At 35.6% G+C, this 25,430-nt stretch overlaps 1 protein-coding gene across 4 annotated transcripts in view; it reads right to left on the bottom strand.

Annotated features, from left to right (window-relative positions):
- The window catches only part of MAP2K5 (mitogen-activated protein kinase kinase 5), a 233,478-nt gene that overhangs the window by 89,716 nt on the left and 118,332 nt on the right, over window positions 1-25,430 (bottom strand). For all 4 annotated transcript variants that reach the window (XM_036218037.1, XM_016140982.2, XM_016140980.2 and 1 more), the window contains exons 14-16: window positions 15,292-15,365; window positions 14,279-14,329; window positions 5,217-5,288 (exon numbers count right to left, since the gene is read on the bottom strand). In XM_036218037.1, coding sequence (XP_036073930.1) covers window positions 5,217-5,288; window positions 14,279-14,329; window positions 15,292-15,365 — 197 coding nt within the window. The remainder of the gene's footprint in view (window positions 1-5,216; window positions 5,289-14,278; window positions 14,330-15,291; window positions 15,366-25,430) is intronic.

The raw sequence follows: 25,430 nt of genomic DNA, 5'->3' as shown, positions 1-25,430 counted from the left end.
TAGCTTAATTTTCTCATTGTGACCTTTGTCCAGAAGCTCTGAAGCAGAGCTTCCATCTAAAGATAAGGAAACAGGCCCGGAGAGATTAAATGACTTATCTAAGAATGTATGGTTTATACTGGTAGAGGTGACATTTGAATCTAGTTCTGATACTCTGGCAAACAGAAAGTCCTTCAAATGCAAAAAATTTGTGATCTATTCAGCAAACATTTACAAGCACTTATGTTAAGGGCTCCATTTGAACTTTAAACTCTGATCTTTATTTTCAGAATCTACTTTAAATCCATTGTAAAAGTATGAAAAAACTGAGCAAAAAGATTTCTTGAATACCCGATAGAGCAGTGGAATTGTGCTAGAGAGAGTAGGGGAATCAACTTGAATCCTATCATAAGGAACCTATGACATTATAATACAAAGTGGAAAATCCACATGCCACAATCAAGATGTAGATGAAGGTCAGAAGAAGTTATTACTTTCCAGCTGGAGAAATCAGAATCAGAGTAATGAAGGACAGATATTTAAATCTTGGGGCAATGAAGAAAAATGAAAGTCCATGTAGAGCAAACAGCATAGTATTTATCCTATGTATTTGTTTTTAACTTGGTAAAGGTAATTCTAAAACTCACAAGAAAAACTCTCTTTGTTAAAACAATAGCACCCATAAAAATCTTCAGAAGATGGTGTTACTTTGATGACGCTGACCTTGTGCGGCTCTCTGAATATGTTCTTCACCTATCTAGAGACATTTTTTCTAAGTCATGGACTTTACTTTCATCATTTAACACATCATTCAAACCACTTCAATAAAACAGTGATCGTGCTGAAGAGGGGTCTCTGAGGACCAGATGACACTCCAATTACCCAACACATTGAGCCAGATTGTTCTATGCCTCGGACTCAAGAGACTGGCAGAGAGAGGAGGCAAACAAAGGCAGAAAGAGTAAGGACCCAAGTGAAAAGAGCAAAATGCATGCGCTAAACATGGGGCTTTCAGTAAGACTCCTGCAGAAAAGCCTGTCAGAAGATTATTTACCACAACCTTACTAAGATTAATAACCCACCAGATAGAACCACAAACTAGAACCTATACTTGTAGTGCAAACTCTGTGAGAATAAGAATATTACAAGACTGGCCTGGTGCCTTTTTAAATGCATATGCATCGTCGTGGGTACTGCAAATGCAAGGAGGAGGGTGTATGTGGACTTATCTTGACCCAAGAAGGGCCAACTGAAAATCCAGCTTTTGCAAATATGACTGTTTACCTCTCACCTACAGTTTTATATTGTGACTCAAATGACACAAAAATATAAATGGAGTAACTAATTAGTGAAAAACAACAGTGGGACTTTCTCTTCAAGCTATTATGTGGGAGAAGAGATAAGCACTGAGCAGCCTGTGAAATTAAGAAATTGTGCCCTACAATGTTTTAGTTACTCCCCACCCTTAAGGATGAAATAAAATCATCAAACTTGGTAAGAAAAAAAAAAAAAAGAAAAGAAAAGCCCTTATTATGTACCACACTCTTTTTAATTTTAAAGTTTCACTCTGACGTCTTGAATAGCAACCACCAGAGGGAACAGACCCAGCCAACTGAACCATTACAAGCTTTCTAGAAGAGTTCAAACAAATATTCTGAGGGCAGGATTATTATTCCCAGTTTATCCTAGTTTAGGAAATTTGTACCCTTATTAATGAGTCTTGCTTTTTTCTTTTCTTTGCTTTTTCCTACTGATTTCTGTTATGAAGGCTCAATGGGGAAGTGCATTTTCATATGGGTTGGTTTCCTCATTATGAAGTGAGCCCACTCAATGCCTACATATGGCAGTGATCTTTATTTGGTTCCATACTAATCCATATAAGAACAAGACATTTAAAGATATGAATTGAAAACCATAAACCAAAAACACAGAAAGGGGACAAATGCTTTCCATTTAGTAAAATTGCTGTGTTCTAGTCAAGCTGAATAATCTCATTTTTTCCCTTAAGGGATATTTCCACCTTTATATTACTTCTGCCACCTCCAAATATTATAGGCAGCTGACAAGATTCTGGAAGAGACCCACTTTATCCCACAGAGGGATGCTGAACTGAGAAGGGGGCAGTTTTGTCCCTAGATAAAAGGTAGTCTGATATTAAAGATTCTTTGCTTAAGGCACAAATGTACCTGTCTATGACTTTTTAAATGGCACATTTTAGTGGCATGTCGCATCATCTTTCATGAAAGAATGTGGCGAGAGGCCTCTTATGACTCCCCATGGGGACAGTGACAGCACATTAACAAGGGAAGGGGCAGCATGCAGCAGGCAAGCAAGGGTGAGATAAGCACATTATTTTAGGAGTTAAAAACAATGATGGCAACCGCATGATTCCTGCATCACCAAACCTCAGGGATGAATCAGGAGTTTACGGGGCAGGGGGTGCTAGGAGGAGGTAGAAAATTCTAGTTCCCATTTTGTCTCTATTTGATTTTTGTGTAATTTCAGGACTTCCTTTGCTCAGTTACCTAAATTTTATCTCATTTGTTTCTTTACCCCTAGCATCCTAGGGGAATAAACTGGTTGAGTCACAACCTTGGAGGAAGGTATTCACACAAACAGGTAGTGAAATGGCCTAGCTGAGAGTTTTCATATTTTGATATATAATCTCTCCTGAAGGGTTTACAGAGATCCACTTTAGAGTGTGCTAGGGGATGGGAAGGGGCTCCTCTATTTTTTCCTCCTTTCACCCAGCAGCAAACTCCCTTCAAGACCAACCCAGCTTAATTGTCAACTCTTGAGAATGGCCCTACCTACCCACACTGTGGTTCAGAGTCCTTCAAAAACATTTTACTAAAGATTTCATGACACTGTTCCAGGCTTTATGGGTCTGTCTTCTCTATCAGAGGCAGGCTTTTCACAGCTTTGAATGCCCTGCTCTCCAAGGCCTAGCACATGATATGTGCTAAAATAATAATTACTGAATGGATGAAAGTTTCGACTCCTCAGAGCACACAACTAGAAAGGGAGTCTTGTTTTGAAAAGTAAAGATAAACAGAAGAGAAGTAATTCTTAAAAGACATTGACTATGTTTCAGAACACAATTCATTACTCAGAATTTAAAAATGTTATTGAGATTCACATTTATATATATATAGTGATTTTAAACAGCATTTATCACATCTACTCCAAGCTTACTGTGGTGAAAAAAAAAAAGAATCTTCACTTTCAGGTGCTTATTTTGCACTAACTTCCCAAACTCTCCAGGTAATATTCTCATTATATCTACCCTCCGGAAGAACCTTCAGTTCTCTTTATTACTGAAACACTCTCAATTTCTCATCCATGGACTCAAGATCTCTCACTCTCCTCCTCTATCACGTATTTTTTGTTATCTTGTACCCGAAGCGAATTTGGTATAAAACACAGGACTTATCACAACCTGACAAGTTATCTGTTTAGTTATCCTTCTGTTTTCTGTCTTTCTCCTCACATTCCACCCCTCACCAAATGCAACTCCATGAGAGTCAAGACTAGAGTGTCCTTTCACTACTATATCCCCACTGTCTACCTAGCAGGCACAGCAGGACCTCAATTTATGAATAAAAAATAAATGTGGAAGAAATGAATGAGGAATATTTATATGTGCTCTAAATCTTAAACTTATCAGTTATGCTCTCTCACAATTTGCTATACCTCTGCCATGCTAGGGAATATCACTGTCTAAGTCACACAACTCTAGAGTTGCTGCAGAAAATTAAGGACAATAACAGACTGTTTAGAGCCATTGACTATTAAGTCTGGAAAAGAGCTTAGAGATCATTATTTTACAGATGAGGAAGCTGAGGCCCAAGGTGAGAGACAGCAGCTCACACAGGGATGCCCAGAAAACCAGTGGCAAATCTAGGTCTTTCGCTTCTAATCTAGGATTCTTAGCTCTACATCATGTAACTTATCAAATGTTCTACACTCTATTGGGTCATTTATTAAATATATCCAATAACAATGATTTGAAACATGCAAAGGGAAATCATATAACAGCAAAGCCTGAACCCTACAAATCAAAAGCACTAGTTCCCCCTCAAACAGGCTAACTCGAAAATCCTTCAGGATTTTGTTGGGAGCATGTGTCTACTACCATTATGGCTAACCTCTCAGCTGATGCACACATATCGTATTTCCTCTTAGATTTCCTTTTATGAAGAAACAGAAGAATATGGTTTAATAAACACTGACTACTTTATTGTTGCTTTCTTTCCAAAGTATGGGTGAATGAAGTCTGAAGATAGTTCCTAACAAATTCAAATGCAGTCATGCATTACAAGCATCACAGAAAAAGTATTTGACCAAAAAAAAAAAGGTTATAAAATTTTGATTGCAACTCTATCTATGAGCTCCTTTCTACTTTTTAAAAAGTCCTCCTTTATCTGAATCAATGTATGTGAAAAACAATTCTTGAAGCACTGATGAGTAACCAGAATATAATATGGTAATTCACATTGATCCAAATGGCCTTCTAATATAAATCGTATGCATTTTTTTTTTATAGATCATGGGTCACTATATAGAAACTGTAGTGCAGAGTTCTATGGGGCTACAGTTAGCATACTAAGATAAAGTCCATGCTATATATAGCTATAAAGAGTAAAGACATTATGTTAAATACATAATTTTACATAATATCCCTTGTCCTCCCCTAGATCATCACACCTTTTCCCCTGACATGTGATATGAGTATATTGGAACAAGGTGGCTGTTTTTTTCCGAAACAAACATATAGAACTTATACATCCAAATGAGTAGGGCTGTACTCTTTAAAGTAATCACCTTTGGAAGTTATATAGGCATTCCAACCTGGCTACCATCACGCAAAATTTTTCTGAAATCTCTCTTTTAGAGCATAGGTTCTCCAGATTCGTGTACATAAGGATCACCCAGGGAACATGTTAATAATACAGATTCTTAGAGATATGAACTTAATTGGTCTTGGATGGAGTTGGGAACCTGTATTTTTAAGAAGCACTCTAGGTTAAGTTTTATACAGGTGATGTGTGAGAAATAGCATTTTAGAATAGTTGGTTCACAAGCCATGTAAGGATGTCAAAGTAATGATTTTAGACTCTGTGTACACATACACATAACACACTGGAGGTTTAATTTTTTCAAAATATTCATTCTTCCTGACAGAACATATTATTGCAGATATGCATAGAAGTACCTATTTACAAAAGACAACATACCTCCATGAAAGAGATTCCTAAGCTCCAGACATCAGAGTGGATTCCATACTGCTCTCCTGAAATTCTTTCAGGCTGTAAGAAAACAGAAGGCTGCTTGTGAGCTGGTGTGAGCTACCCTGGGAAACATATACACTAAGATGAGCTCAGCTAAGGCAAAGAAAAGGAACTGGCAATATCTGCATAGCCCTTTATGAAGAACAAAGCAATTTTTTATGTATATGTGTGTGTATTATGTTGATAATACACAGAAATTATACAGGTAATATTGATATATGTAACCTCGTTGAATCCTTACAAAGTTCCTGTGAAGAAAACTTTATCTTTATTTTACAGATGAAGAAAATGCAGACTCAGATTAGTGAAATAATTTAGATAAAGTCCTACACTGACAAACGAATTGAGACTTGAACCTGGGTCTTCCCTTTACAAATCTAGTGATCTTAGTCGTGGAGTGACAAATTACACAACATTATATGTTATCACTTATTCATACTTTGGGTTCCAGATCACTAGAGATTCTTTCATTTTTAATCTATCTTTTCATTTGGAAATAATTTCAAACTTTAGGGAAGTTGAAAGATTAAGACAAGTACAAAGAACATCCATATTTCCGTTGCCCAGATTCGCCTGCTATTCAATATATTATTCCACTTATCAGAATTTCTGTTGATATGAACCGAGGAACAATTTGAAAGGTCCACTTGGTTCTATTAGTCCTTCAGTCAAAATGTGTGGCAAATACTTAGTCTAAAGAGCTAGTACATGCATATTCTCTACTTCGACAGAATGACTTCATACTGAAGTGGTGCTGCCTGGTCTCTCTGTGCCCCCAGGATCTGGCATTCAGTAGGGTACTCCCTAGAGGTCTTTTGAATGCACACAGGACCAAATGGATAAGAGGTCTCACAGAAGTTTAGAATGGTTGCTCAGTGTTTCAGAGCTAGTCAGGGCAGGGCTGACCTCATAAGCGATCCCTCTTTGCCCCCAGGACACATTCTTTGTATCATCCCTGGAGTTCTGGCAACCGCCATGATCATCATCCTTCAGGAGTTCCCGTGTAAGTCCTTGAGAGCAACCGGGGTCAGGGCCAACCTGGCCCACTGCAGATGGAGTAAGTGGGTATCCATTGTTCACCAGCAAGAGATACACCAGTGGAAGGTGTGGGCCAGATACCCTCAGGTGAGTTGACTCCAGTCCTACATCTTGGGGATTTAGCTTAGCAGAGACCCAGAACTTTGTAACCTCCTTCCTGTTCCCACAAAGCTATCCCAATGTACTTGCTGCCTTCTCCTGGGACTATTTTCCATAAAATTACAGAAAGCCCTGCCCTGAGATAGAAGGATGGACTGTCTTATTTTCCTTCCTTTATTTATTTTTTTAATTTGTAAAACCCCATTCCTACCAAGAATAATTCTTCCCAAGGGCCAAGTGTCATGTGACCATTGCTCCCAGATGCTAACAGACATGGTCATTCCAATCTTCTAATACTTTTTATGTTCTAATCCTTCACACCATTATTTCTCAAATTTCTTGTTCATACATGAATAAACCCATTATCCAACTCTTGCTAGTTCTATAGGTACTAGGATGGATTCATAAAGAACTTGTCAGCTAGTTAGAGGAGTAATGCCATCATCATCATTAACAACATTACTGTGTGCATTTACTGGAGAATTTCTATGTGCCAGGCTTTGTTTTAAGTGCTTTTCATGTATGCCTTATTTTAGATTCATAAATACCCATATTAGATTGGTACAATTATCATCCCCATTTAACAGATGAGGAAAATGAGGCACAGAGAGGTTTAGTTTGCAGCCATTATACAAGGATAGTAACAGCTATCATTTAATGATCACCTAGGATGTGCCAGACATGGCTGGATACTTTACATACTCTATATTTCATAACAATCTTGCAAAATTAGATAAACTGCCCTTGTTTTACAGATGTAAAAACTGAGTTAGTAAGATTAAGTAACTAGTTGAAGTCTAGAGCTATGAATTAGCATTAAGTGTACTGTTCAGCAACTCAGCCTGAATTCAAACCCAGGCATGCCTGCCTACAAAATCAGGGTTCTTCCCGGTGTGTCAAACTGCCCCTAGAATTAGGAGTCAGAAGAGCCAAAATCCAGTATGGATCTAGTCAGTATTTCTTAAAATGCAGTCCTCAGACTAGCCATCACAGACCTGCCCGAGGTGCTTATTACAAATGAAACTCCTGAATCAGAATCTCTGGGGTGGCTCTGGGGATCTTCATTTTAAAAAATAATTTCTCTGGGTGATTCCCTGGCACACTCAGCCCCAGTCACTAAACATGTCCATGTTCCCTACAGAGGCAATGACCTACCTTCCTCCTGTTTAGTGAATGTTTCTTTTAGAGACCCTGTTCAAGGGCCACTTTTTTTTTTTTTTTGGTGAGATCTTCCTTTACTTCTCAGGGAGAACTACTAATTCCTGCCTCTGTATTTCATTAAAATGTTGTTTATAACTTTCATATTAATTTATTGCACTGTGTTGTAATAATCCATTTGCTGGTCTGTATCTCCTAGAGGCAAAGAGAGCATCTTATTCATCTTATACCTAGCACCATGCCTGGCACATAGCTGATATGCAGTCAATGTGTGCTCAATGAAAGCATTGAAAACATGCTTACTGCACGTTGGGTTTAAGCATGAACTAATTATTTAGTTCCCTGGAGCGTTATACTAATATAATTTCCCCACCTATTGCCATTCACATCCATTAAGAACTTCCAGCAAACATGAAAATCCTAAAATCCTCTAGAACTATTAAAGAAATAACCAAATGTTGCCTTCCTCCCTGTCTCTTCTCCCCTGCCTCTCTCCTTCCTTCATTCCACTACCCGACAGTTATCAATATACAACACTTCACATAGAGTGCAGACAAAACAAATAAAAGTGGAACCCACATGCACAATATTTTGGCAGGACCAACAATAAGATTAAATACATTCATAACATTTGCCCACTAAACTACCAAAACAAATGCAAACTGTAAGCTGAAAACAAAGCATAAAAAATTAAATTAAAAAAGAAAAAAATAGAAAAAGTGATAATGGTCACAGATATCAGGTGGCAAATAAGAGAACTCCTTAAGGACAAGATTCTGACAGCCTCTCACTGGAGAAATTATTCTTGCAATAAGCTAACAAAACGAGATTACTGTTGTGATGTAGTGCTTAAGCATGAATGCGCAGCAAAATCAGGTAGCCAGCTCTGTGGGTCTATCCTAAAGAATTCATGTGGTAGATATGTTGTAGTGTATTGTTCAGGAACAATGTACCCAGACCCCTAAATCTGACAGAAGCACAAGATAAGCCCCAATTCATTCTGGATTTGTGGAGCCAGGACTTGATGGCCTGGGGCTGGAAAATTCAAAGCTGTTCTCACAGTGGAAGCCAAGGTGGCCTGCTCTGTCCTCTCCCCTTTGAAACAAAACAAAATCAACCATCAAATACTACACTACTAACAGAATATCTGTGATGGACATTCTGCAGTTAAAAAGCTAAAGCCAGGTTACTTTCTGACATGACAGCTGTCACTACTTATAGAAAGCTAAAAAATAGGGAAAACACAGCTCTCATCTTGTACTGAAGTATAAGTGTAAGGAGAAAAAGCGCTGGTCTGTTCTTAACAATAACAGTAGGGCATGGGGATGATATAAAAAGCAAAGTTTATAGAAGATCTTAAAGGGCATACTCCATTCCTTCCAGCTACCCTCTGTGACTTGGCACTTACGCATGATCCACATTTAGTTAACTCATTCCAGAATTATCTTTATTTATTACATAATACCCTAGGGTTTACTTGTCAAAACCAGGAAGATACCAAGGTATGTCCCTTCTCTCTTCTGATATGAAATTTCTGTTCCAATAGGCTACTCAAAAAACAGAGAAAGTATGCATGAATACTTTAGGTTACTATGTAATCAAAATATATATCACAAACAATGGAGCTTTTCATTTTTTTAGTAGGCAAGATTCTTATGTGGGTAACAGGGCACACTGGTTAGACAAGGGTTCTGGAGTCAGACTGTTCTAATTCAATCTATCTACCAGTTCACTAATTCTCTCTTCTGCTATGTCCAATATGCACCCAAACATTAACTTTTTAATTTTAATCTAGTAGTTTTGTTTGGGATTTTCTCAGACCTACTATGCTACTTTTAATTTGAGATATGACATCTGTGTGCAGCTGTTTCTGCTGCCTCCTGCTCCTGCTTTGTTTTCATGCATGCCTGGTTTTCTTTGACTAATTGCTAGTGTTTGCTCTTGAAAAAAAATATTGAAGAGGTTCTCTGAGGCCTAAGGTTGATGTGCCCACATCAAATTAGTTTTTAACATGAAGCTCCTTTTCTAATTCAGGTCATGTATACAAATACCCAGGGTACAAATCCATGCCAGAGTTCGTCTAAGGCCACAACTTTCCCTATTTGCTTTTACTACTGCTTCTCTAGCTCCAAGAAGCCTTCTGCTCTATTCTCTGGGACTGAGGGAGGAGAAGAAGCTTTAGCTCTTGTTTGCTCTTAAACTGAGAGTTAGCCTCTCAGACTTCCAGCATGATATGAGAAAGACCTCCTCTGAGACCGTTGCCTTAAAGGTACAGCTGCGGTATGGGCAAATGCCTCAGGAATAAGCAGCTTTGGTGTTCCGACATTCTGCTTTCCCCTCTGTTGTGAGATTCTATCTGAAAATTGTCCTGAGAGCTCATCTTTTTAGCTCTTCAGTGCATTTGAGGTGGTTTAAAAAATATTTTAACTAGTGTTTTTCAGCAGGAGAGTTGTCCTAAATAACTTAACCTGCTATTACCAGAAACTAGAAGCTGGTATTCTAATCAAATTTTGACTCTTACTACTTCCTGCTCTGAGACTCTGGGCTAGTTTAAGTTACTTCGCCTTTGGTTTCCACATTTGCAAAATGAAGACAGTTATAATAATACGCATATTTCATGGAGTTATGTGAAGATTAAATGAATCCGTGTGCTTGATTCAGTACATGCCACATGGAAATGCTCAATAAAGGTTAGCCTCCTTCCCATCATCACCACCACAATTACCATCACTGCATGAGCATGGCTAATTAAATTGCATCATGTAGTCTGTATAGGTTTTATTTACGTAAAGATAATTTCCAAGGATAGGAATAGCTTGGGTACAAAAAAATGTCCAGGAGGTAAAAAAAAAAAAAAAAAAAAAAAAAAAAAAAACGTAATTTAGATTGACTTTCTGATCCCAAGGGTCAAGTATTTGAGTAAGAATTTTTCAAAACTTCAGTTAAGCATAATAATCATGTCAAATTTTTATATTTGATCTAAAAAAATACTATAAACAAACCACAATAACAACTGAACAATGGGTTAAAGTTTTAGGGACTTGTATTTTAAAACAGAGTAACATTTTTAGTAAGTAGAATTTTTGAGAAATGGTTTCCTATAAGCCCCCTAAGTCTTCTGAACCCCATTTGTAATCCTTCTGGATAAAATCCTTTCAAAATATAGTTGAAAATCTTTCTTGCTTTGGATTAAAATGTCTGTTGAACTTAATTACCTTTTCCTAAAATGTAATGTGTCCTTGAACATGCCACTTCACTCTCCAGGTCTATCTCCTCATAAGTCCATGATGAGATTTGACAAGATGACTTTCCAAGTATGCTTCCTACATGCTCTATGGCTTAGTGTGCCATTAAGTTGCTATTATTTTTTAATGGCTTAGGGTCTTGGAAGAGCCTTCCTGTCTTTTTCTTAATTATCATTTGCTTGTACCTTACACTTGTTATAGGAGACTGAAGTAAGATTATTTGCATATGCAAGACTATTTCTTTGATTTATTTTCTTTTCAAAATTTGAGCAGCCTGGCTAACTGTATCTGAGTAATCTGGAGGTCTTCTATACCCTACAATAAAATTAAGATACTTAGTATGAAAAAAAATGCTCTCTTATAATTAGTGAATAAATCACATTTGGAATGTGGTTTTTATGAATTCATTCATTTATTTAATACTGCATGAGAAGCGAGATAGACAGAATAAGCAGAATAAACCTTGCCCTGTGAGGTTCACCATCTAGATCTGGAGCAACACAGAACTAATCTGGATATAGTGAGAGGCACAGCAGGAAAGAGTTTAGTCTCTGGAGACAGATTATTTAGGTTTGAATAATGACTTTGGCACTTACTAGCTTTATGAACTTGGGTAAGTCACATAACTTCTCTATCCCACCATTTCCTCACCTGTAAAGTGAGAACATTACCTACCTCATAGGGTTGTTGTGAGAATTTAAAGAGTTAACATGGGTAAGTTTTTATAAGAGTAACTGGCACATAGTGTAAACTGTTAGCTATTATTCTTGTTATCACTGTACAGAAGTATGTATGAATATAAAATGAAGGAAATGGATGTAAAAGGAGGGTGTCACATAATATGACCTTTAATTACATATTCCCACTATTATTTGCCCTCTACCTCACCCCTCCACCACTACCCATGTCACGTAACCTTCTATTTCTAAATTGCTGCTCATCTTTCCACAGTGATATCTCACTTTTAAGTGACCTTTTCACATACTGTTTGAATCATCAAATTCATACATGGTAAGCCTTCTTATTCTCTAAATATATGTTTGGTACAACTTACGTCTTCATTATGTCACACATAATATGGCCATATAAAACATCATGCTTCCTACTTTGCCCATCTCTTATGAAGATTACAGAGTGGTTACACTGTACCTGGTTAACAGCATGGAACATGCTCAGTAAACACTGGTTGATTAATTGAAGGTACTCAGTTTCGGATATAGCTTTCACTGGAATAGATCAGAGGTTGGCATTTTTTTTTCTCTAAAGGGCCAGATACTAAATATTTGTCACTTTGTGGGCCATATGGTCTCTGCTGCAACTGTCATGACTACTCCGCTCTGGCACTGTGGTGCTAAAGCTACCACAGACAATATGTGAACAAGTGGGTATGGCCATGTCCAATAAAACTTTCTTTTTTTAAATTAATTTTTTGTTTTAAAATACTTATTGATTCACAAGAAGTCAAAAAAATTACATATATACTGGGAGGTTTTGTGCATCTTTCATCCAGTTCCCCCCAAGGGTTGCACTACGACACAGTATCATCACCAGGAAACTGACACTGCTACAATCTACAGTTTATTCAGATTTCGGCTTTACATGTACTTGTTCGTACGTGTTTGTATACCACTATGTCATTTTAAAACTTCTTTACAAACAAAGGCAGTAAGTTGAATTTGCCCGGAGAGCTGTAAGTCACTGACGCTTGGCACAGATCCTCACGTAGAACTCAGAGTTACAAAATAGACCAGCTAAAATGAGAAACAACTGCGGTTAACAAAAACAAAACGCCAGACTCAGCAGATAGAAGTCAGGGATGAATACTTATAACGGAATAATAATTTTATTTCCATCTTCCCTCTTTCAACCTCTGACCTCACACGAGTTAGGTAAGGAACATGGCCAATGACAGCCTGCTGAATTGAGCAAAGCTCACTATCAAGGTTGTCACTCTTCGCTTCCTAGGTAACTTAGGCTTTTTACATCCTGAACTATAAAGTTGATGACTAGAAGTCACTCACCCAAGAAATAAAGCAAATTTACCTTTGCTAAATTTCTGAGCTAACATTTTATTATTTTAATCCTCACATTTTCAATTAACAGATGGACGCATCACATTCATCTATAAACAAAAAGGAAAAAAGTAATTTCTTTAATGTACACCTGGGAAAGACAATTGTAATCTGGATTTGTACATTCAGACATAATGCAATTTAATTATTAGAGCAATTTAAAGCTACTAAGAACATGATGGGTAATTGAGAAATTGTTTTATTTATGATTTTTTTTTTTTTTAATCCCAGTGTTCCATATTCTTTCTAAGACTGAAATTATGGCATTTGGCTCACCAATCTTAGCTAACTTTGTAGGACCATGATGATGATTAAGTTTTATAAAAACAGATATGATAACTTCAGAGGTGTGTGTGTGTGTGTGTGTGTGTGCGCGCGCGCGCGTGCATGCACACGCGTATAACATTACCTAGAAAAATGAGAAAGAATGATTTTCTTTAAAAACAATATAAGACCAAAATTATCTATTCTGGTATCTCAATTAAAAAAAATGCTTTGCACTGTTCTGAGAATAAGATACAGGGTTCCACACACAGTAGCATTGTTTAACTTCACGCTATATAAAGACTACTGGAAATGAAATGTACCACCTGAATAAATCTAAAACTCCCAATAAAAAAATCAACTTTAGGATGTTAAAACAAAACTTTGCTCCAAAAATGATACTAGATAAGCTTCATGCTTGTCTCCTTCTCTCCCCAACTCTTGAAGTGACTATGGAAACCAATAAACAAAACGTTTTTATGAACACAATAAATTCTCTTACCTAAAAGGTAGGAAAAGAAAAGGTTAAAGCTAAGTCCATGTTGGTCTTTGAAATAGTTCCATGCTTCTGCTTTTTATTCTTGGTAAATTTATTTCAGTGGAACTAAATAAGTTATCTTACAATAGGCATGATCTAACGAGTAAACAGAATATAGATGTACAAATTTTAAAGAGAATTGCCTGCTAAATCCTTACACTCAGAGATCCATTAGTAAGAGCTGGTCACATAAATAATTTAATTTTGATCTGGTGACAAACCACGTTTGTAGTCCTAGGAAAAAATGACCAATTTTATTGACTGACAATTTGGTATACTTGAGGGGTAATTAAATAAACAATGTAGCAAAGTAACCAATATGCTATAAGTGCAATTTTTCTGTTGGATTAAACTTCAAAACTCAGAATTTCACACTTGAGCCAACCAGTTAGATCAACAAAGTCGTATAAGCTGGTAGCTCCTGTGTAAACCCTAATGTCTTTTAGAAAGATTTAAGAATTGAATCATGACTGAATTGACTTTGTAATTTATGATCTGTTAGGCTAAAGCTTTTGGAATTAATTCAAGAATTATACATTACCAAGTACATAAAGATGTCGGTTTTAAATGTTATTTTTGCATAAGTTTACTTACCGCCATATAAGCATTTGTTCCAACATACGTCTTGGCTATAGAATTCACCAGCTATGAGACAAAACAGTCTGTTAGAACAATATAAAGATAATGTGGAAATAAAATGGGCAATTATTCCTCATTTAACCTACAATCATCATTTCTATAAATCAACTAAAAATTATGTAAAAGGGAACAAATTTATCTACAAAGGCATTAAAAATGATTAAATCTCTTTTCTTTTGAATGTGATTTCTAATTTAAACAAGCACAGCACTACAGTTTATAGCAGATAACCTTAAACAAATTCACTTAAGCAGGATGCTTATCTCTTTAGTATCCCAAACCCGCCTGATATAAAAAGTCAATTTGAAGTAGAATTTGAACATACTCATTTTTTAGTCAAATGGCTGAAGATGTGAATGAAGCCCCATGCGTTACTAGAATGAAACGAACACTAAATACGCTGGAGGGATAACAGACTTTGACAACTCTTAATACAACGATGACCTTCGCTTTGGTCTTCGTGTTTGGCTGGGAGTAAAGGTGGCTGCAATTCAAATCAACATCACAGCATGCTCATAGGTCACTATCACCGGGGTTCTCAGGGGAGGCCCAAAATGGAAATTAATTAAAATTTGTGCTGCACATTGTAATGGCCCTCCACCATTGTTGCTCCCAATATTAATTTTTATTGTGGGCCAGTTGGGCTCCCCAGGCACAGCTCCCACTTTGCCCTCCCTTTTGTCTGGCCAAAACGCTTTCATATCAAAGCTGCATATCAATGAAGTTTGCTATTCGTAAGTAGTAATTACAATATCAGCAGTTTTTACTGTCATTAAACAATGAACAATCATATTCTGATGAAGGAAACTCTCTCGGAGATTAAAAATGAATAACACGCTCCCAGCCGAGGAGAGGATGCAGAGTTCTGTTTGTCTGGCAGCTAGGTGATTTTTCAATCCAGAGAGCAAATTGAAAATAAAAAGATGTTGCAGAGAGGAAAGCAGGCAGAGAGGTAAAAAGAGACCTACCTGAGTGCTAACTCCAAAATCACATAGCTTGACTTGTCCTCTTGTGTTTACCAGCATATTGGAGGGCTTCACATCTAAAAAGGAATGAGAAAAGTCCACGTAACTATTCCATATTTTACAGTGCTTGTTCTAAAATAAAGCGCGCACACACATACCATACCATATTGCAGAAATGACATCATCTGTTCAACCTGGAGGTCTAATCACAGATTTAATGCAAAGAATTTTATCTGGAGGTAAATGTAAGGTCCTAACTCCTTCACTTCCAACCATTCTGATTTCTATAGAAGCAAGAGTTTATTTCGAGCAAAAGTCAAGTAAAACCTTGGCTTCCAACAATCGTAAATACACCTATCATCCTATCCCCAGCTGCTGAGGAAAAGTAGGTAGAAAAGAAAGTGTAATTTTGCAAAGAATTTGCATAAAAGGTTTAGTTTTGCTCTTAGTATGAAACTACTACTCCCAACTAATAAACAGTAAGGCCAAAATGAAGCAAACAAAAAAATTATTCATATGTTGCTGGTTACCGGTCACATCTGAATAAAACAATGAGGAAATGAATGCTGTAATGCTTTTTCTTGATTTTATGTGACAAATGCTACTTTAGATGATACTCAGAAATTGATCTAACAGATGTGTATGTGTGTGTGCATGCATGCACATATCAGTCTTTGTTTCATTTATCCTTCTCTTCCCTCACATCATTTTTGACTGTGTTATAGTTAACAAAAGAATTGACATAGCTTTTGCCAAGGCAGTCAGTCGCTAAATAATGACACAAAGGGTTCCTGTGAAGCATCATCAGTGACAACAATGAGCCTTTCAGGAATTCAGGGAGCCCACAGAAAACACCCAAGCAGGAAGAAAGCACACCATTTTAGATGGTACAGACCAGCACCTGCTTCAGCGTTGCATCATCAATGGTAAAAGTGGTCTGGAATACATAACTTGTTGTACTTAATATAGCATATAATCTTAATTACCCCCAAACTGAACAAGGGACTCTTAATTTTTTATGTAACTTAAAAAGTATATAAATGAATTCATCTTCCCCTTTCCTTTCACTCTGTGAAAGGCTACCCCAACAAAGTATCTTGCACAAGAGTAGGTACTTAATCAAACTTCAAGTTCAAACTTAACAATTATTGAACCCTATGTACTAGATAGGCAACATGCTCAGCACTTTCTCATACGCTAGCTGTTTAGTGTTGCCTGACTGACAGTAGAGTGTAAACTCCATGAAGGGACTTTGTCTCTTCCCAGCCCCTGGAAGAGTGCCGGGTATATCATAAATGCTTAATAATTATTTTTTGAATGGACGAGAAAATGAATGGAAACCATGAACAAACAGTATGATTTCACGTTGATGATTCTGTTTCAGTGATCAAGGGGTAGCTGTAGAACATGTTTCTGGAGCACACTCTTCAGATAACACACATTCCTTTGAACGGGAGCAGGGGGGTGTCTCTTTTTGAATACAAGTTTGTAGGCCTAAGCAGGTGTAAGGTCTTATACCAACTCATCTCTTTGCCTTCAGTTTCCCCAATTTCAATACAAATCTTACACTACCAACATATTAAATGTAGCACTTTCACTAAACCATGTCTCTTCTTGAGGAGGAAGTTAAATATTCTCTGACACCTCCCCTTACCACCAAAATATGAACTCCTTTAGAGTTGTGCTTTCAAATGTGCCCCAGTATTTAGTACAATACATACACATCATAGATAGATGCAGGAGACAGACACTCAATGTTTGCTGAACTGAAAGAAATATTAGACTCTACATAGCCTGGTCTAATTATAGGACCTCAACTTTGAATGTTTGTCTTTTCAATGATCTGCTTTTATGTACTGACACCCTTAAACCACTTTTAAGCTACCACATCAGATGGAGAAGTTAATGAACAAATATTTTGAGCTCCTAAAGGAGCTGCCTGGAAATCACAAGGCGTGTTAAATTGAACAAATTTTTAGCTTTAATCAGACATGCATTTGATTAAGTGGATCAATAGAGAGAAAAAATAAAACCACAAAATTGCTAGATTATATTCTAAAAGTCAAGGTATAAGAACTTTACTGAATTTTTCAGCTCTCTAATAATACCTCTAACTTACGTGTAAGCCTACTGTGAGATTTATGCACATTTACCTTTCAGTCTAATTTTCAGTAATACTTTATGCATGAAAATAGTAGTCTTTCAGTCATCTTAAAACCAACCTTTGTATTCAAACTAGACTGTTTTAATTATTGTCTTGTGGGGAAAAAAACCCAACCCAAACAACCCCATCACTAAGCCTTTGTTCAGGCTATATGTTCTCTTCTCCCTCCTCACCGCAGGCTATAAACCTTTCCTTAGTATTCTGACTGAATCCTGCCCATTTTCAGCTCAGGTACCCTGCCTCCCTATTGCCCTAACTACTCAGGCCATCAAAGTCACTGCTCTCTTCGAAATGCTAAATCATTTACTATTTATTATCTGTACTATTTGTTTGAAACTGAGCATATAACATTTTTCTACTAGTAGTTACTTACTGTTATAGGTATCACCACCCCAACTAATAAGTTTACAGGGTAGGAATATGCTTTATACATCTTTGAATGTACTCCTTCCGAGCACAGTATCTTGCTCACTAGGTGGTTTTTTAAATAACATACTAAATTTGCGATTAAGTACCCCTTTCCCTATCAACATATAGAGACATCATTTGAACATAACAGATCCCTTTAAATAAAACCAGTAGAATGAGGTTAGGAGACAAGAGATCTGAGTTTTAGTCGTTTTTGTCCTGCCACAAACTTGGTATGTGATTTTTAAGTTTCCACCTCTGTAGAGAAATAATAGTAGCCACTGTGTTGACCTTAAAGAACTGTGAGTATTAGATGATATAATGAATACAAATTCACTTTTTTAAACTGTCAAACACTCTAATTATAAAGTGTTATTATTATCAATTTTGTGTAGCTTGAAAATCAACCAAGTTACAAAAAATGGTATATTTTATTATATACCACTATTGCAGAGGGAATTATTTCTATCACTATTATACAAATTTAAGTTGAATTTGAGAAAATACTAGCTGAAAGAAAATAATTTCCAAAGCTCAATAATTAGAACTAGAAAACCAATTTGGAGGCATTTTTGCCAGACCATATGGCCTCATTCCTCAACAAAGCTACTGAACTGGTCTTATTTTTATGTTTGCTCTGCTATTGTCTGTGTTGAACACAGCAGCTAATGTGATCCTTTTAAAACTTAAATCAGACTATGTCACTTCTCTCCCTAAAACCTCCATGGGCTTCCCAACTCAGTGAAAAATACGAAGTCCTCATAATAATCTTTACGACCTTCTACGAGCTGGCCCCCTACTACCTTGTGCTCTCCTTCCTACCCCGCTCTCTGCCCATTCTGTTTCATCTTATATCCCAGGAATGCTCCTGCTTTGGAGCCTCATATCTCTGGAACACTCTGCTCTGATATATGTGCATGGCTTGCTCCTTGACTTCTTTTAGGCTTCTGCTTAAATATTACCTTCTTAAGAGAAGCCTTCCCAACCACCCAGTATGAACAGTAGTACCTTCTCATCCCAGCTATCTCTTCCTTCTGCCTTGTTTCAATGTTCTTAACATTTAGCACCACCAACATACTGTATCTGCGAAAGTAAATCTGTTCCCTCACAGTTCTCCCCACGTGAAGGGAAGCTCCGTGACGCAGAGACTTTGTTTTGTTATAAAATGGCTTTCTAGGATTTACAATATATTTCTTTAATTTCTTAAAGCCTAATTTCAAATAATAATTAGGATTTTCATTTATAATTTAAGAACCTTACAATAGCGTAGTTTTCCTCCAATCCTTTGTGCTACTGTTTATTATATCTTACCTCTACATGTCTTTTAAGTTCCACAATACACTGTCATTATTTCTGCTTTAAATAATTATCTTTTCGAGAAATTTAAAAGTAAGAAAAAAAGCCTTTTATATGTCAATATGTTTACCATTGCTGGTGCTATTGTGCAGGTCTAACCATCTATCTGGTTATCAATTTCTTTCTGCTCTAAATAATTTTCTTTAATATTTTTTATAATGTTCGTCTATTAATAATTCACTCTGCTTTGGTTGCCTGAAAAAGTCTTTATTTAGTGGTTATTTTTGAAAAACATATTTACTAAATATAGGAATCTGGGTTGACAGGATTTTCCCCCAATATTTCAAAGATGTCTTTCTTGTATCTCCTGGCATGTATAGCTTTTTGTTATTTGTATTTTTGTTTCTTTTTCTGTATTGTTTTCTTTATTAAAAATGTTTTAAATCACTTGCTTTCAAATTTTTTATTTTGATATGCTTTGGCATGGTTTTGCGTTTATCCTGGTTAGGGTTTGTGGACCTTCTTAGATCTATGGGTTTTGGTTTCATCAAATTTGAAAAGTTGGGGGCCATTGTTCCTTAAAATTATTTTTTGTTCCCTTTTCTCACTCAATTTCTTCCAAGACTCTAGTTACACATATACCTAGACTTCTTGATACTGTCTCAAAGGTCCCTGAGGCTTTGCTCATTTTTTTAGTCTCTTTTTTCCTTTGTAGTAATTTTGGATAATTTGTTATTTCTAAAATCAACATTATTGATCATTTCTTCTGTAGTATCTAATCTATTGTTAATTTTATTAAGTGATATTTTAATTTCAGATGTTTACATCTCTAGATATTTCTTTTTTTTATGTCTTCCATTTCTCTCCTCATGATACTCATGTTTTCCTTAAAATCCTTGAGTATACATATGTTATATATAATAACTACTTTAAAATCCTTGTCTGCTAAGTCCATTATCTCGGGGTGGGAGGTCCTATTTCTACTGACTGATTTCACTCCTAACTCCTAGTAATAAATTTTCATCTGTCTTAGAACAATAATTCTCTGTTCACCTACTAATTTTTATTTGGATGCCAAATATAAATCTTATGTTTGCTGGGTGCTGAATTTTGTTATCGTCCTTTAATGAGGATTTGATACTGACAGGTAGTTAACTTACTTGCAGATAACCAGATTATTTTGAGGCTTAGAGTTTTTATTTATAGAGAGCCTAGAGTAACCCTCTTCTCTAGGGTTTAGTGCCATTATTAAAGAATGGCCTTTCTAAAGTCTCAATGAATGCTCCAATGTATTCGACGAGGTCCCTCTACTCTGGCTGGTTGGAATTTTTAAATTCCCAACCTGTGTAAACTTTGGGAATTGTTTAGCTTATAGCTCTCCAGAAATTTTCTTTCCCAGTGGTTCGTTGTCTAGCTTTATAAGATGTCACCCTCTGAATGTGGACGTTGATACCTGGCGAAACACTCAAGGAGGTTCTTATACAATTTCTCGAGTCCTTTTCCTGCAGAGTTTCTGCCTCTCTAGGACTCTGCCCTATACATTCTAGCCATTTTGGCCTTCTTTATCTCCAAACTCTGTCTCTTCACTTCAGGTCAGTAAGAACTTTGGGGTCCTGTACTGCTTATCTAACATCTGAAAACAGATGGTTCATAAAAATTCATTGTTTTCCAGTAGTTTTAAATGAAGGGTAAGTCTCATAGCAGTGATTCCTTTCTAGGCAGAAGTGGAAATAGCCCTTTATTTTAAAATTCTTGTTTTTTTGTCATTTGTTCATTGTTTTGATTTTATACCATAAGCTGCCTCAAATTCTTTTTTGATATTAAGGTTTTATTTAGTTAGGCTAAATGTGAATTCATGTGGCACAATTTTAAGCAAATGAAATTTCTTTAAACATTGGAATGAGGAAAGCTCCTGTGATTCGTTTCACTTCATCTGAATAAAATACTCCAGTTATGTGAGGTATAAACAATCTTAGTACACACTGTACTTAGTACTTTCAAGTCTTCATTTAAAACATGTAAACACTACAACTCTCAAGAATAGCTCCAGGAATACTAAAATTATTTCATTTCTTTTCTTTTCTTTTTGGTTTGTTTTCAGTGTCACTAAAGCCATAAACAATAGTGCAATAGATTAGGGAGAAAAATTACTTTTAAGTAGATAGTTATATTTGTGCTTATTTTAATGCAAAATCACGTTATAGAAAACAAGCAACAACTGAAGGCATACAGCTTTTCATTCAGCTCACTTAAAAATGTTATAGCCTTTCTTCTGTAAGCAAAGCACAGAAAAGATGAGTCATTAAAGTGACTGATTATAAATGGCAATCATCAGGGCAGATGTAAGTCATTTTGGTTTAATCAGGCCATTAATTATTAGGGTTTATCAATTAGTTTTATTGAAGGCAAGGGAGCTTAAATGAATACTAGGGCATTGATTTTAACTAAGACATTTTCTTAAAGAAAATACAAATGAGGTGTGCAGAATCCTGAAATTACAGATTCTTTTCAGACCACTGAAAAGAAATAAGCTTTGTCTAATGTAAAACATAAGTCTATAATGAAAAACCAAATTAACTCTAATTCCCTTTGTATTACATATAAATATCATGTTTTGGTGTTTCCTAATTTGAAGTTTGGTTTTAATCTATTTTGTCCGAGAGGTCGATATCACATTGGAGAAAGTGAGATAAAGGTACAATGCAAAGTGATCCATTTTTAATATCAGAATATCAGATATCTCTTATCTTCTGTTATTTTAGGGAAAAAAAAATCAGTCATTTTATGTAGAGAGACTTTTATAAGAGTTAGAATAGATTCTTGGTCTGATCCTTTTCAGAGGAAGCAGTAGAAACGATGTGAGAAGCGAGAGAGAGAGAGAGAGAGAGAGAGAGAGAGAGAGAGAGAGAGAGAGAGAGAGAGAGAGATAGATACAAGATCGAGGGTGATATCTAATCTTCCTACACTGATAAGGTTGTCATGAGAATTAAGTGAAACTGTGTGCTTAGCAGTGCCTGTCACAGAGCTGGAACTCAATGAATTGTTGAATGAATAAAATTAATGGGAGAAACATTTTGTAAACTTAGATGTACTATACATATTGGAAGCTACTGCTTTGTTGAACTGGAAATGACAAGGACTCTCACCCTAGAAAATCAAGATGTGGATAATCTAACATACTGGACCAGACCCAAATGCTAAATAAAGTTCACTTTCATTCTATGAGTTCCAGTGTGAAGGCAGGCTTCTTCTAGAATGTTACATACTATTCAAAGAAGAGTGAACAATTACCCATTCCCAACATGTGTCTCCTGTTACAATATTTTGCCACTCCTTCAGTGAGATTTCAGAGTAAGCTGGGTTTATTAATGATGATGTAATGAATATCTGAGTTGTAGAGTAAGAGCCCATATAGATAATAGGTAGTTATGATGCAGTTCTCTTTAATGATTTGAGATGCTTAGAAGGTTAGAAAAATATCAGAGTGGGAAAAATGAAGGAACTTACAAATAGGGTCTTACGTAATACAGAAGATAATAGGTTTTCTACAGGAGCCTGTAACTGAATAAAAATCAGCCTTAAAGTGCCTTTAAACTTATCATATAAACTTTGTCATCAGTTTCCTATTCTATCTTTAACAAAATATGAAATATCGGGTAATTATGCTGATCATATACTATGTATCAATGGTAAATGGTTATTTCTTCTCAAACTGATGTGTACTTAATGACCTGATTCACTGTGGTTACAAATAATTAAAGGAAGATGTCAACAACCCCCAGTTATCTACTCAAGAGAAATGAAAATGTAGAACCAAATAAAGACTTGTTCATGAACAGCAGCATTATTAATAATAGCTCCAAACTGGATATGATCTAAATGTCCCTCTATTAAAATGAATGGACAAAATGTGACATATCCATAGAATAGACTATTATTTCACAATAAAGAGGAATGGAAAGACTGTAATAAAGACAAAAAATGCCATTACGTATTAATAAATGGGTCAATCCAACAAGAAGGTATAAGATTTAAAAATATTTATGCACTCAAAATAGGAACACTTAAATAAAGGAAATATTAATAGACCTAAAGGGAAAAATAGACACCACTACAATAAAAGTAGGAAACTTTACTATCCCACTTACACCAATAAATAGATAATCCAGAAAGAAAATCAGTAAAGTAAAAATAGCTTTAAATGACACATTAGAGCAAGTGGACTTAACAGGTATATATATATACAGAACATCCCATCCAAAAGCAACATTATACATTCTACAAAACAAGTCTTAACAAATTTAAAAAGACTGAAATCATAATAAGCATTTTTTCTGAGCAATGGTATGAAACTATACACCGGATACAAGAAAACTGGAAAATTCACAAATATGTGGAGACTAAACAACATGCTACTAACAACCAATAAGTTCATGAAGAAATCAAAAGAGAAATAAAAAAAATACCTTGAGACAAATTAAAATGGAAATACAAAATACCAAAACTTACGGGATGTAGCAAAAGCAGCTCTCAGAGGGAAGTTCATAGCACAAATGCCTACTTCAAGAAACAAATAAACAAAAATCTCAAATAACCTAATTTTATTCCTTAAGTAACTAGAAAAAGAACAAAGTCAAAAGTTAGTAGAAAGGAGGTAATAACAAAGATCAGAGCAGAAATAAATAAAATAGAAACTAAAAAGACAACAGAAAAGATCAGTGAAACCAAGAGCTGGTTCTTTAAAAAAATAAACAAAATTGAAAAACCTTTAGCAAGACTTACCCATAAAAAAGAAAGGGGGCTCAAGTAAATAAAATCAGAAATGAAAGAGATGTTAAAACTGATACACAGAAATACAAAAGATCATAAGAGACTATTACAAACAATTAAATGACAATGAAACAGACAATATATTACAAATGGATAAATTCCTAGAAACCTACAATCTTCCAAGAATGAAACATGAAGAAACAGAAAATTTAAACTCAACAATTACTAGTAGCATGATTGAATCAGTAATTTAAAAACTCTACAAACAAAAGTCCAGGATCTGACAGCTTTAGATAGTGAATTCTACTAAACATTCAAAGAAAATATCAATCCATTTCAAACTCTTTCAAAAAACAGAAGAGGAGGAAACACTTCCAAACTCATTTCATTAAGGTAGGATTACCTTGATACCAAAACCAGACAAGGATGCTGAGAAAAGAAAATTACAGCCAAATGTCATCGATGAACATAGATACAAAAATCCTCAACAAAATATTAACAAACCTAATTCAACAATACATTAAAAAGATCATACACTATGATCAAGTGGGATTTATTCCAGGGGTGCAGGGATGGTTCAACATCCATAAATCAGCCAATATGAAACACAACAGTCATAAAATGAAAGATAAAAATCCTATGATCATATCAATAGATGCAGGAAAAGCATTTGACAAAATTAGACATCCATTTATGATTGAAAAAAACTCTCAACAAAGTGGGTACAGAGGGGACAGGCCTCGACATAATAAAGATTATATATAAGTCTACAAGTAACATCATACTTAATGGTGAAACACTGAAAGTTTTGCCCTAAGATCAGAAAGAATACCAGGATGCCCACTTTCACCACTTTTATTCAACGCAGTATTGGAAATCGTAGGCAGAGTAATTAAGGAAGGAAAAAAAAAAAAAAGAACCAAATTGAAAATGAGTAAGTAAAACTGTTACCATTTGCAGATAACATGATACTATGAAGAGAAAACCCTAAAGACCAAAAAACTGTAGAACTTAATAAATGAATTCAGTAAAGTTGCAAAATAAGAAATCACTATACAGAATCTCCCGCATTTCTAAACACTAAACACAAACTATCGGAAAGAGAAATTTTTAAAAATTTTCAATTGTATCAAAAAAAAAAAAAAAACCTAGGAGTCAATTTAACCAAGGTAGTGAAAGACCTATACCATAAAAACTGTAAGCCACTGATAGAATAAACTGAAGAACACAAATAAATGGAAAGATATTCTGTGCTCATGGACTGAAAGAATTAATACTGTTAAAATGTCCTTACTACTTAAAGTAACCTACAGATTCAATGTAATCCTTACCAAAATTCCAATGTCATTTTTCACAGAAATAAAACAAATACTAAAACGTGTATGAAACCACAAACAGCCAAAGTAATATCAAGAAAGAAAAACAAATCTGAAGGCATCATGCTCCCTGATTTCAAACTATATTAAAAATTAGTAATATAAACAGTAGAGTATTGGCATAAAAA

Source organism: Rousettus aegyptiacus, unplaced genomic scaffold (assembly GCF_014176215.1).
Source record: "Rousettus aegyptiacus isolate mRouAeg1 unplaced genomic scaffold, mRouAeg1.p scaffold_m13_p_3, whole genome shotgun sequence".
NCBI lineage: Eukaryota > Metazoa > Chordata > Mammalia > Chiroptera > Pteropodidae > Rousettus > Rousettus aegyptiacus.
The sequence above is the reverse complement of the archived record's forward strand: the minus strand, read 5'-3'. Positions and strand labels throughout refer to the sequence as shown.